Below are 13,529 nucleotides of genomic sequence, written 5' to 3'. Positions count from 1 at the left end.
GTGTTTTATTCCTGACAATACTGTATGTGGAGCAAACTTGTGACTTGAACAGGGGAAACCTCAGCCCAGAACTCCCCAAATACAGATACAAAGGCAAAAGACCTTAACTTGCCAGTGCAGAACTGACAAAAAGGAAGGAAAAATTTAATGTTTTTTTGTTGTCCAGCCAACTAAATTGTAGGCGGAATATTGGAATTGCGTGACTTCTTTATTTTTTTAATTAACTTATTTATCTCTACAAGTTTGAGCTTAAAAATTACCTTTGACCCTTATTCTGAAGTTAAGGTACCCTGCCTTTGCACTGTCTGCAGAATAAGGGTTCATGCCAAGGCAAAAGGCATTAACTTACATTTGATTGATCACTGATACTGTAAAGAATCAGTATAATGATAATATCTATATAAAATCTATAGATATTATACTGATTCTTTACAGGCTTAATTTAATACAAACATGAATATAATATAGCCTAATGTAAATAAGAATTAATTAGTGTACTTTAAGGTCACAAAGGTGCATTACCATTTCACATATCATTAAGACTTATTTTATAATCCCATTGTCTTATAGAATTGAAACAAAACACTATTTCTCTTCCTATTTAGGGCCCAAGCACGAACCGTGCGAGGTCCCTATTAAAACTGAAGGGATTATATATACACTGCTCAAAAAAAACAAAGGGAACACTAAAATAACACATCTAGAATGAATGAATTAAATAATCTCATTAAATACTCCTTTCTTTACATAGTTTAATGTGCTGACAACAAAATCACACACATGGAGGTCTGGATTTGGAGTCACTTAAAATCAAAGTGGAAAACCACACTACAGGCCGATCCAACTTTGATGTAATGTCCTTAAAACAAGTCAAAATGAGGCTCAGTAGTGTTTGCGGCCTCCACGTGCCTGTATGACCTCCCTACAATGCCTGGGCATGTTCATGATGAGGTGGCGGATGGTCCTGAGGGATCCCCTTCCAGACCTGGACTAAAGCTGGACAGTCTGTGGAGCAACGTGGTGTTGGTGGATGGAGCGAAACATGATGTCCCAGATGTGCTCAATTGGATTCAGGTCTGGGGAAAAGGGCGGTCCAGTCCATAGCATCAATGCCTTCCTCTTGCAGGAACTGCTGACACACTCCAGCCACATGAGGTTTAGCATTGTGTTGCATTAGGAGGAACCCAGGGCCAACCGCACCAGCATATGGTCTCACAAGGGGTCTGAGGATCTCATCTCGGTACCTAATGGCAGTCAGGCTACCTCTGGTGAGCACATGGAGGGCTGTGCTGCCCCCCAAAGAAATGCCACCCCACAGCATTACTGACCCACCGCCAAACCGGTCATGCTGGAGGATGTTGCAGGCAGCAGAACGTTCTCCACGGCGTCTCCAGACTCTGTCACGTCTGTCACATGTGCTCAGTGTGAACCTGCTTTCATCTGTGAAGAGCACAGGGCGCCAGTGGCGAATTTGCCAATCTTGGTGTTCTCTGGCAAATGACAAACGTACACAACCCCCACCTGTGGACGTCGGGCCCTCATACCACCCTCATGGAGTCTGTTTCTGACCGTTTGAGCAGACACATGCACATGGCCTGCTGGAGGTCATTTTGCAGGGCTCTGGCAGTGCTCCTCCTGCTCCTCCTTGCACAAAGGCAGAGGTAGCGGTCCTGCTGTTGGGTTGTTGCCCTCCTACAGCCTCCTCCACCTCTCCTGATGTGATGGCCTGTCTCCTGGTAGCGCCTCCATGCTCTGGAAAATTTTCGTATTTTATGGGTTTCACACATGGGCATTTAAAAATGGCTTGCTTTGAATTTTATGGTAATTTTTGGATGATTTACACACTCCATACTTTAACGAACTCCTCCTAGAGAATTAGTCTGACCAACTTCAGATTTTCGCTGTCTAGTCTAATCCCACTTACTATTAAAAGTTGTATAAAAGGTGAATTTTCGTGAAACCGTGTGCCCGTGGCATGGCATCCAAAATCAATGATTCGCCATGAAAGAGGAATTTGTTGTAAATTTAGTGTATATGCTCATATCTACATGCCAATAGTCAGTTATAGTCATAGCACCAAGTGCTATGTTGCACCACAAAGGGGACACAGGAAGTGATTAACACCTTTGTGCAGCATCCGAAGCGACTGGCAAATTCACAGCCACACCAGCAAAGCTTTAGAATCTGCAACACGGCCGCCTCTACCTGCTTGCAGCTTTAATTCTTTTTAGTCATACTGCGGCCTAGACGGTAAGTGCTACAGATACAAAACTTACAGGGTAGGTCCAAACCACTGCACGTACCTCAGGACTATTTCCTATTGGACTTTTTATCCCACAAAATCGTGAAAACTAAAAAATCTATTTAAATGAACTCCGAAACGGCAAGTTCGATTGGCTCCAAACTATGCACAGACAATCTCTGGACTAAGCTGATAAAGTTTTGTAGAGGAAATTTTGATCCGACACAAAATGTCCCAATTCACATTGACATGAAACTTTAGCTGAACGCTAAAAACAGGAAAGGATGTCATATCTTGGGTTTGGAATGGCCGATCAACACCAAACTTGGTGACCTTATGTGCCATGACTTGCTGAGGGGCTGTGCAAAACTTGATGCAATCAGCCCCTAGGTGGTGTTTTTTTACACAAAATATCTGTTCCTCTATAACCAAAAGTCGCATTGACATGAAACTTAAGCTGAATTGTTCAGGACGGTCTCCTGACTCCAGGCACAAAAGTTGACCCAAATATGCCCATAGGTGGCGCTGTTATTGCAGATTAAAGATGTTTTAAAAAGCCCATTGACTTAGATTAATTTTAAATCTCCATAACCACAAGTCCAATTGATACCAAATTTGGGTCATTTGATCCCCATGGGAGCCTGATGACACCTGAAAAATGTGGTGCAATGCACCCTAAAGGTGGCGCTATAATAGAAGCTGAAATACCATGGGAAAATCCTATTCATTTGAAAGGGATTTTGAACCATTCACATTTTGCCTCTTAACTACGCGCCATTACATCACACATTCATAAACCTTATGTCTACGTGTTTGGAGGATACTGTCTATTCCTATGGTATAGGACACGCCTCTGTGCGATAATGTTTTCATTTTGCAAAGTCGCGAAAACTCAGAAACCTATTTTAATTAACTCCTCCAAAGCGCTAAGTCCGATCAGCAGCAAACTTGGAATGGACAATCTCTGGATCAAGCTGATGAAAGTTTGTAGAGGAAATTTTGATCGCCTCAAAATGTCCCAATTATAAGCCAAGAAATGTTTGTGAGAAACGCTAAAAACAGGATGTGATGTCATATATTAGGTGGCCGATCTACACCAAACTTGGGGATCTTATCTGGCACGCCTTCCCGAGGGGATGAGGACCGCAGGTACTGTAACTGAGTGTAGGGATGGAGTAGATCTGTGAGGTACTGAGGTACAAGTCCATAGAGAGATTTGTACGTCAGTAGGAGGATTTTATATTTGATCCGGGACTTACCTGGCAGCCAGTGAAGCTTCTTCAGGATGGGAGTGATGTGAAGTCCAAGTTTTGTTTGGGTGAGCATCCTAGCCACAGAGTTCTGGACATACTGGAGTCTGTCAGTAGCCTTGCTGGGCAGAGGATACCGTTACAATAGTCAATTCGGGAGGTGATGAAGGAGTGGATGAGAGTCTCAGCTACAGAGTTGGAGAGGCACTGTCAGAGTCTGGAGATGTTCTTAAGATGGCAGTTTTGGTAGTGTTTTTGATGTGCTGTTGGAAGGAGAGAATGGAGTCCATGATGACGCCCAGGTTGCGTACTTGAGGGGATGCAGAGATTGAGCAGCCATCCACATCCAGTGTGATGTCCAACCATTTTGAGAAGTGACTGTGGGGCAAACAAACATCAGTGTAGCAGTGGAAGAGGAGTCCATGTTTCTGGATGATCATCCCAAGAGGTAGCATGTAGATATTGAATAGTAGCGGGCCAAGCACCGATCCTTGAGGCACGCTGTGTGAGACTGGCGCCAATTCAGAGCAGATGCCCTTAAAGTTGATGTATTGTTGCCTGTTGGTGAGATAGGATTGAAACCAGGAATACACAGTACCAGTGAGGCCAATGAGTTCAGAGAGGCGAGTGAGAAGAATGGAGTGGGAGACTGTATCTAAGGCTGAAGAGAGGTCGAGAAGAATTAAGATGCTGACATGGCCAGAGTCAGCTGCCATGAGAAGGTCATTTGTGATTTTGATGAGGGCAGTTTCTGTGCTATGATGTGTCCCTGAAACCAAATTGAAATGGCTCGTAGAGGTTGTGATTTAGCATATGATGGTTGAGTTGGGCAGCCACAGCTCTTTCCAATAACTTGCATAAGACAGCGAGGAGTTGATGACGTTGACATGCCTTGACCAAGGCAGTCGGCATTGGATCCTGTTTGCCGGTCGTGGCCTTAGCTTTTGACACTAGGTCAAGAACTTGAGCTGTTTTGAGCGGGGAGAAAGAGGAGATGCAGTCCTGTGATGTGGAGACAGTTGAAGAGTTCATGTCCAGCAGCGGTAGTGTGGTTGGGTGTGAGTAGCTGGACAGCTGCAGTTCCTGGTGGATGGTTTCTACCTTTTTCTTGAAGTATTCCAGGAACACTGGATCATAGGCCAGCAGCGTCAGATGGTTGAGGAGGGTCAGGTGGGCAGAGTAGGCGGTTGATAGTGGAAAAATTTGTTTAGGTTGATGTTGTTGGTTGCCAATGAGTGTCGAGTAATAGTTAGTTTTCGCTCTGGACAGAGCATCTTTGTAGGCTCTTAACATGGTCGTTGTAGGCTTCCTGGTGGACAGTGAAGCCAGATTTTTTATAGTACCTCTCCAGCCTCCGCCCTGTGGCCTTCATGAGGCGGAGTTCAGCAGTGAACCAGGGAGCGGGACAGGAGAAGGAGACAGATCAAGTGATGAGGGGGGCAAAAGGGTCCAGACTACGTGACAGGGCCAGGTTGTTGTGATTAACCAAGTCATCAACTGTGCAGTTTAGGGGATAGCTGATAAGATGGCCTGCAAGGGTACAGGATAGTTTAGGTATGCACACTTGTTTGATTGCAATATGCAATGGTCCTTTTCACACACTTCCTGTGTGTGTGCACAGAAACAGAGAACATGACGGCAAGGTGATCAGAAATAACCAGGTCAGCAGTTTGTAGATGGGTGGGGGTTGTACCTGTGGAGCATACCGGGTTCAGTGTATGACCTTTACCATGTGTAGGGCCGTTGACGTGTTGTATAAAATTAAAGCAGTAGTGACAAAAATTCAGCAGTGTAAACATCACTGGAATCAACAAGGATGTTAAAGTCACCAAGTAGGATGGTAGCTGGAGATGTGGGGCAAATCAGAGCAAGAAAGTCATAAAGCTCAGGCAGGTAGCAGATGACTTAAGCGGGCGATAGATGAGGACCACTTGTAGCTGCAGAGGCCCAGACACTCAAATGAAGAGGCGTGTACTGGAAATTCTTTTATCTGGATATCTGCATGATGTATAACAGCCAGTCCCCCACCATGTCCAGAAGTACGGGGCTTTTGAATGTAACTATAGCCTTGGGGGGTAGCTTGGTTAAGCACATGAAAGTCCATTTGGTTCTGCCAAGTTTCAGTCAGACACAGAAAATCCAGTGTCCTGTAAGTTATGATGTCGTGTATGAGTGGCGCTTTATTATTTAGTGAGTGAGTTTTCAGCAGCATAAATGAGGCAGACTTATGGACAGATGTATTGGCATGGGGGATGACATCAACAGCCTGTTTCAAGGGCCATAGGTTAAATGAATGAAGGTGCGGCTCACTCTGATGACATCATCGCTGAGTAGTGATACACCAAATCACAGGAGTAGCCTGGGATGTCTACTTGTAAACAAACTTATATCGGGCATTCCTGTGCACATGACTGAGAACCTTCACAGGCTCTGTGTGTATATTGTGTAGGCTGACCCCCCAACTATCTCCCTCTTAATGGCTATTTTTCTCTCTCTCTCTCTCTATCCCTCACCCCCAACCGCTCGAGGCAGATGACCGCCCACCCTGAGTCATGGTTCTGCTTGAGGTTTCTGCCTCTTAAAAGGAAGTTTTTGCGCCTCAAGGTTGGAATTGTTGGGTTTCTGTAAATAATATCTCAGGGCCAGACCTGCCTGTTTTATGAGCGCTATGAGATAAATGTTGTCGTGATTTGGCGCTATATAAATAATTATAATTGATAATTGATGCATTAAAACTATCTGCAGCTAAACAATAGCAAATCAGAGGTATTACTAATCTGTCCACCTTGCGCAACTGAAGTGCTCAGATACAAGCTGGGTTTCTTAATTCCCACACACCTCGCAGAAACGTAGGCGTTATATTTGACTCTAATCTTACATTTGAAGAGCAGGTCAAGAGCAGGCATGCAAACTGGTCAGGGGTAAAAAAGGTGAGAAGGATACGCAAGCAGAGAAACGTACAGAGACAGAGGCAAAAGGGGTCTTCTTTTAAGCTTACATGTTAAAATAACGTGCACTCGTCTATGGCAACAAGAGAAAGATACCGACACACATGGGCGTCACTTTGTGTTGTAAAGTAGTGGGGACATAAGGGCTCAGATTAGGGATGTGATTATACACTTAATTTATGACATTTGGCGATCCACCATCATAACTGGTGTCACAAGAGCGAGATGTGATGAAAATATTGAGCATTAAACACTTTTTCGTGCATTCTGGTGACATTTCCTGTCCTGCCTTTCCGACATCAATTTATGATGAAAACGTATTAGTATTACAGAATATAATGCAGTGCAGCTCTCAGGCATTCTGTGTTGCTTCCACATATGTTTTTCCTGTAGATCAACTTTTCTCATGTAATATCTTCCCTGCTGAATTAGCACACATGTAGGCATGATTTAGTCTTTCCTCCTCTTTTGTCTTGTTCACAGGGAGAGAACGGAAAATTTGGCCTAATAGAAACTGTGACAAGAAGTTACTGACTGGTGCTGCACGTTTTGGGGTCATTTTATAATTAGTAGCTTGTTTATTCTTACTTGAAAATTCAAATAAACCATTCTCAAAGCACTTTCATTGGTTCTTTGCCGTTTCATTGTAAGTTATTTTTCAAATTTTTTTTTTAACAAACCCTTTCAAAAAGTGACAGGGACATGTCCCCAGCGTCCCCAGTGTAAACCACACAGATGCCGACAAGTTTTATCCTGTTGATGTTAGCCTACATTAAATCTAGGTTGCTGTCACTGCTCTGAACAACTAACATTACTGGTTAATAACAGTGGGCAAAGTTTATTAGCTTTAGCTTAGCAACATTACTGGATCTGACAGGACAGTTAACATTGTAAGCTAGTTTACTTCTGTCTTAAATCATGCTTGCTTTCCGACGGACAGCTCGTTTGGCAGTCTTTTACTGTCCTCACGCAGTGTAGCGGACTAGAAAAAAGACCCGCCATATGCTGCCTCTGATTGGCTGTTGGGTGCTAGAGAGGAGAGGACTCGATAAATAAAAATAAATTAGGGCAGGCCTAAACCCTGTCTTAGCAATGACCGAACCTCCTGGATCAGAATTCTGCTGCCATGTTTTTAATGGGAATTAACAAAAGGGCAGAAGAACATTTTCCACAAATAGTTCATGAGACAGGTGCCAAAGAGATGGCCTGTATGGAGCTGCAAATGAACTCCCACACACTGTCTAATTTGCAATAATACATTTATTTATGACATTTCAGTGATAGTGATGACCTTGATCAGGCAAATGGTTTTTGACAGCCATCTTAAATAGGGAGTGGCTGTAAGTCTGCAGCCACTCACTTTCCCCACGTGCAACAGGAAGGCATAAATACCAAACATCAATTTAATATATGATAGTCTCCAGTGTCATACGTATGGAGCTAGAAAAGTCAAACATTTGTATAGTAATAATCATAAATGTACCCCAAAAGGCTTCCATTAAATGGGTAGAGTACTATAAAATCAATGGTTAAAGGCCACCCAAAGGCTAAACGATAAGATACATTCCCAAATATTGCAGGTGAACCTGTAGGGATACATTTAGATAGCAAGTGAAAGTCAGCATCAATAAATAAATAGAACCCTTCATGATAAATACAGCAAGGCCTCACAAAAATGTAAATGAGCAAATGCTACATCAATCTATACATATGTTAAGTAACAATGATCTAATTTATCTCAACCCTATCAAGACTACATACATTAAATTATGTAGGTAGATTCTACACGCTCCAAGAGGTAATTGCATAAAAAAGCATATTCAGCAGGTTACATTTGTGGATGAACTTAACATAGCATATAGAAAAAGTCAACACCCATAATAAATGTACTTAGAACCCTCCACAATACTACATGCGACAGATAAATATAACAGTCATTAAGGCCTCAAAAAATTCATGCATCAATGCATACATATATAAATGGACACAATCAACAGGTCACATTGGTAAATGAACTTGATAATATATGCACATATTCATATGTATCCAGGACTTTCTGGAGTGGGACAAAGAATCCCTCTGATTAATCTTTAATACAAAAAAGACATACAGAAATCAATCTATCAATAAAATATACAAAAAATCTTCAGTATAAGGGATCGAAGGAAAATGCTAAGAAGTCTTTCATTGTTCAGTCCCCTAGGATCCCATGTTTGAAGAGTATGACTCCAGTAAGCCTCATGCTGTTTGAGTAGTTTGTCATGGTCACCAGCCCTAGGTTGGTAACCTGTTTTGTACCACAGAAGTGATGTGAGCATCATTTAAAGTCATATCTGCAGGACAATCCAGATAGTTTCTGCGTATTGTGCTTTTGTGCTCACTGATCCACTGTTCAAGTTTTCTGGTGGTTTTCCATCCCAGGGTGTCAAATAACGATGGTGTGAGAAAGCCTGAAAAAGCATCAGTATTTGACACACAATGTACTCTTCAGCATCCATATGAAATGCCCTGGGCTTACTTACTCCAATGTAACTCATTTGTCATCTGAAACAAAAAGTCAGGGTTGAGTTGTAAGCTACATAACGTGACATATGTGACTTATGCCACGTTATTTAAACCCAAATCACAATCTTTATCTAAACCTGACCAAGTAGTTTTGGTGTCTAAACCTGACCAAAACCATGACCTTTTCCTAACCCTAATCAAGTAGTTTTGGTGTCTAAACCTACCCAAAACCATGATCTTTTCCTAACCCTAATCAAGTAGTTTTGGTGTCTAAACCTACCCAAAACCATGATCTTTTCCTAACCCTAATCAAGTAGTTTTGGTGTCTAAACCTACCCAAAACCATGATCTTTTCCTAACCCTAATCAAGTAGTTTTGGTGTCTAAACCTACCCAAAACCATGATCTTTTCCTAACCCTAATCAAGTAGTTTTGGTATCTAAACCTACCCAAAACCATGATCTTTTCCTAACCCTAATCAAGTAGTTTTGGTATCTAAACCTACCCAAAACCATGATCTTTTCCTAACCCTAATCAAGTAGTTTTGGTGTCTAAACCTACCCAAAAACATGATCTTTTCCTAACCCTAATCAAGTAGTTTTGGTATCTAAACTTGACAAAAACCATGATCTTTTCCTAACCCTAATCAAATTGTTTTGGTGTCTAAACCTGACCAAAACCATGACCTTTTCCTAACCCTAATCAAGTAGTTTTGGTATCTAAACCTACCCAAAACCATGGCTGATGTAGGCTGGTATGGTCTAGACAAAGGGCTTAATGAAGTCCACAAATTTTGACAATGCAAGTATTAATTACAGTGTGCACTCCAGGGAGGATCTATCAAACAGATGTTTGTTTATTCATTTTAATGGCTTTTATCCATTTTTGCAAATTAGTTCTAAGTAGTATGATATGTGAGAGGTAATGTTTTGATTTGTTTTACACAATGGTATGAATTTCAAGTCGAGTTTCATCCTTCTGCCATCTGAGTCACAATTTCTCATTTCTCTCATCCAGTTAATGTGCATACACATGGGTCAAAGTTTCTGTGGAGGGCTGCACATTTTCCTGTTTGTTTTTTATAAATCCCAAAGTTTGCTTAGATAGTGGCTTCTGCCTTCTCTTTGTGCCTACCCAATGTTTATAAATGACCCTCCCCTCCACCCGATGGAGTGTAGACAGGGGAATGAAGTGGAATTCTGCTGGGCTTGAACTGGACCTGAATCTGGAGGTGAACGTGGTGGAGGAGCAGCAACTTCGCACTAAAATGACAGCTGATAGCTGCAGAGAGGAGATCCGATCTAAAGTTTGACACCGACTACATAATTGGCTGATGGAGATCATTGCAAAATCTGGTTGGTTTAACTAAAGAGTGAATGCCTGTAGTAAGCTGATTAGAGAAGTGGGAATAGAGAAAGAGTTGTGAATGAATGAAGCATAAAGATAGTCCTCCTTGTTCCGAAACAATGATCTTGTCCCTTACCTACAGATTCATTCATATGCAGATATCTGTTTATAGACATAACTGAGTTGCTGCGTGTCCACGGCTGGTGTCCTGTGCTTCTCAGTCTGGTTTCTTGCGGTTGTATGATAAAGAGGGATTGCTCAGTGCTTCGTCACTGGTGAATGTGAAATCACTTTCCGCAGACAAATTGTTGACATGGCTGACATGTTCTCTATGGCGGTTGGATGTTTGTCAGTGCGCAACGCTAGTCCTCCTTAGTCCTAATTGTTGGGGCCTTCTGAATGCATAGGCCCCTAGGATTGTTTTGTTTCTCCACTTAACTTTCAAATCTTCAGAAGGCTCCATGCCCACCATTCAGACAGCAGGGAGTAAAATTCTTTGTATCTTTGTCTTCGCTGGAGAATTCAAATGTAGCTGCACAGTTATGCAGTATTTTGTTGATCTTTCAAAAGGAATTTATGATGATGTAAGTTTAAAAAGGAAAACATTGCTAATAATTTATTTACATTTGTCTGTCTTTCTTCTCTCCCTCTTCTCCCACTTCTTTGTAATCAGTATGAGCATTTACTCTTCAGTAAACCAAACAGATTTCGCTACAGTCTCCATCAGCCAATCATATCGTTGCTGTCAAACTTTAAATCTGTTCTCCTCTCTGCTGCTGTCAGCTGTCATGTGATGATGGGATATGATTGCCAAAGACTCTCTACATTTCTCATCTTTATTATGCACATGTCAATAAATATTGTTCACTCTTAATGAAGTCTCTCCTAATTGAAGTCTCTTGTATATGCAAGTAAATAGTGCTGAAGAAAAATGACAGATCTGCTGTGAGTCAAAACAGAGGAACACTTCTATTTCATAAGACAGGTGCGTAGCAGGACGAGTGGATCAAAAGCTGCAGTTTGATTATTGTTACTCGACATATGTATACATTGGTGTAGTGTTTGGACATTGGAATTTTGGTGAGGCCTTGTTTTATTTATTATGAAGGGTTCTATGTATTTATTGATGCAGATTTTTCACTCGCCATGTAAATATATCCCTACAGGTTCACCTGCAGTGTTTGGGAATTCTTTCTAAAAATGCAGTTTAACCTTTGATGCTTTGAGCATATATTTTGTAGTACAATCAGGGTAGGGAAGTCAGAAAGTGTTGAGAGATTGACTACCCCATCACTGTGATTTGTTGACAGTAAGAAAAATATAGAAAGACACGAGCCTTATCTTTTAATCTAACGTGCGCAGGGTTCTATGTATGTTAACCAAGGGGCTACTATTCTATAGTGAGGCTAAACTAGGGGTTGCTAGGCTATGGCATGGAAATGGATGGGCTACGGAAATGTTTGAACTTTAAGGCATTTAAGGAGACTGCAGCAGTGAATGGATGGACAAACCCACTCTGTTGCTCTATTTAGTTTGTGCTACCTAGCTCAATCAATAGTGCTGAGCCCATACAATTCTCCCAGGTTAGCCTCACTTGTCTACGGTGATGCAGAACTCCAAGTATTCACTGAGCAAACACAAAAAGCAAATCCACTGTTTCAGGAACAGCAGGTATGTGCTGTTGGCTGGTTATAATTCAAATCATTCCTTTCCAAGTAGGCTAACATAATGAATACATTCAGTTTGGCTGTGTAGTCATACTGTGTCTGCAATCTATGTACAAGTATACCTCTATTTCAACTTAAGTACTTCAATATATTTCTACTTAGAAAAGTATGTTGCACAAATTTCATTACTTAAAATGCTTGCTGTTATTAAAGAAAGATAATAAAATAAAGATAAATTTTCACATTCAACCAGATAATTCATCAAAAATAACTTTGATTAAAATACACTGTACAGAAATATTACGAAAAATAAAAATATCACACTGTGGCTACAATAACAAATCCAATTTCATTCAATGGTCATCTGCTACAGACAGATAATTAAATCAATGAGCTTCCAACTGTCAGTTTTGATTTTTATAACAATACAATAATCTACACCTGTTAAACCAACACATATACAGTATATATTATGCACTTGCTGAATTAATTTCTATTGTACAATAGCTGTCCTAATCATTCTTATATTGGCAAGAAAGACCACCAAAAGTACATACTGCTTTTAAAACAAACAAAAAAAACTCCAACTGAGTCCCACTACGTTCGTATTGTCGGTAAATCTGCTGTACACTTACCTAGTTCACAAACAGAAAAGAATGCAGTATAAGTGTACCATTCATTAGGCAGGGCCACTCCATCCTGGTTCGCTCATGTTTTCATGGTGCAAATAGGAACCACGATGACCAGGATCACAGTGCAGGTAGCGGCTGCGATCAAGGCCATGATCTTACACACCTTAGCCCTCCTGAACTCTGCTTCTTTCTTCTTGAGCAATGAGTCAAAGCCTGGTGTGTAGATGTCCTCCATCCAGTAATCCAGGTTGTTGGGGTTTTGGGACTCCTGGGTCTGATAAAACAAACACTATGTAAAAATGATGCACAGGTCTGAGAAAGGTTGCATTTCATCAAGACAAGACAGTTGGCTACTAAGAAACAGTAACAGATGCACTGCCTGATTTCATGATATTGTTCAAGAATATAACATTTTGACCAGAGGAACCAGGGTGAAAACATAGGACCCAGGTGAAAATTTTACTTGACACTACATTAGTTATTGGGGGTTTTGAATTAATGTGGGAATTAGACCATTTTGATATAGGTAAATCCAGGGTTGGGCAGTAACGCATTACAGTAATAATATTACTTTTCCCAGTAACTAGTAGTGTAATGGATTAGTATTTCCAAAACAGTAATATTATTACAGTCACTAATCCGAGTAACCATGACTGCACGGCAGCTCAGCTGCACCGGGCCTTATGTAGTTCAAGTCAGCTATTAGCCAAAAACTTAAGAATGGAGAACGAGGGAGAGAGGTGTTCTTTCCATGTTGTTGTTTTTCAAGTTCCTAAGTTTTCACATTAAAAGTGCAGCTGTAAGGGAAAAAACCCTCCTCTACTGTAGGTAGTAACAGCATGAAGTCTTAACTTTCAATGACAATAGCTTAACAGCACTAGAAAAAATGGCAAAGTAATAGCAACTTGAATTAGCGAATGTAAACAGTTTCTGTTAGAA

General features: G+C 41.2%; 1 protein-coding gene across 2 annotated transcripts in view; it reads right to left on the bottom strand.

Annotated features, from left to right (window-relative positions):
• Positions 1-9,244: 9,244 nt before the first annotated feature.
• Positions 9,245-13,529, bottom strand: part of minar1 (membrane integral NOTCH2 associated receptor 1) — a 63,420-nt gene continuing 59,135 nt past the window's right edge. For both annotated transcript variants that reach the window (XM_038694293.1, XM_038694295.1), the window contains one exon: positions 9,245-12,864. In XM_038694293.1, the coding sequence (XP_038550221.1) occupies positions 12,667-12,864 (198 nt within the window). In that variant the 3' untranslated portion in view covers positions 9,245-12,666. The remainder of the gene's footprint in view (positions 12,865-13,529) is intronic.

This window comes from Micropterus salmoides, unplaced genomic scaffold (assembly GCF_014851395.1).
Source record: "Micropterus salmoides isolate LMB-PRFRI ecotype aquatic unplaced genomic scaffold, ASM1485139v1 Ms_hic_scaffold_3, whole genome shotgun sequence".
Classification (NCBI taxonomy): domain Eukaryota; kingdom Metazoa; phylum Chordata; class Actinopteri; order Centrarchiformes; family Centrarchidae; genus Micropterus; species Micropterus salmoides.
This window is presented reverse-complemented; position numbering and strand designations above follow the sequence as displayed.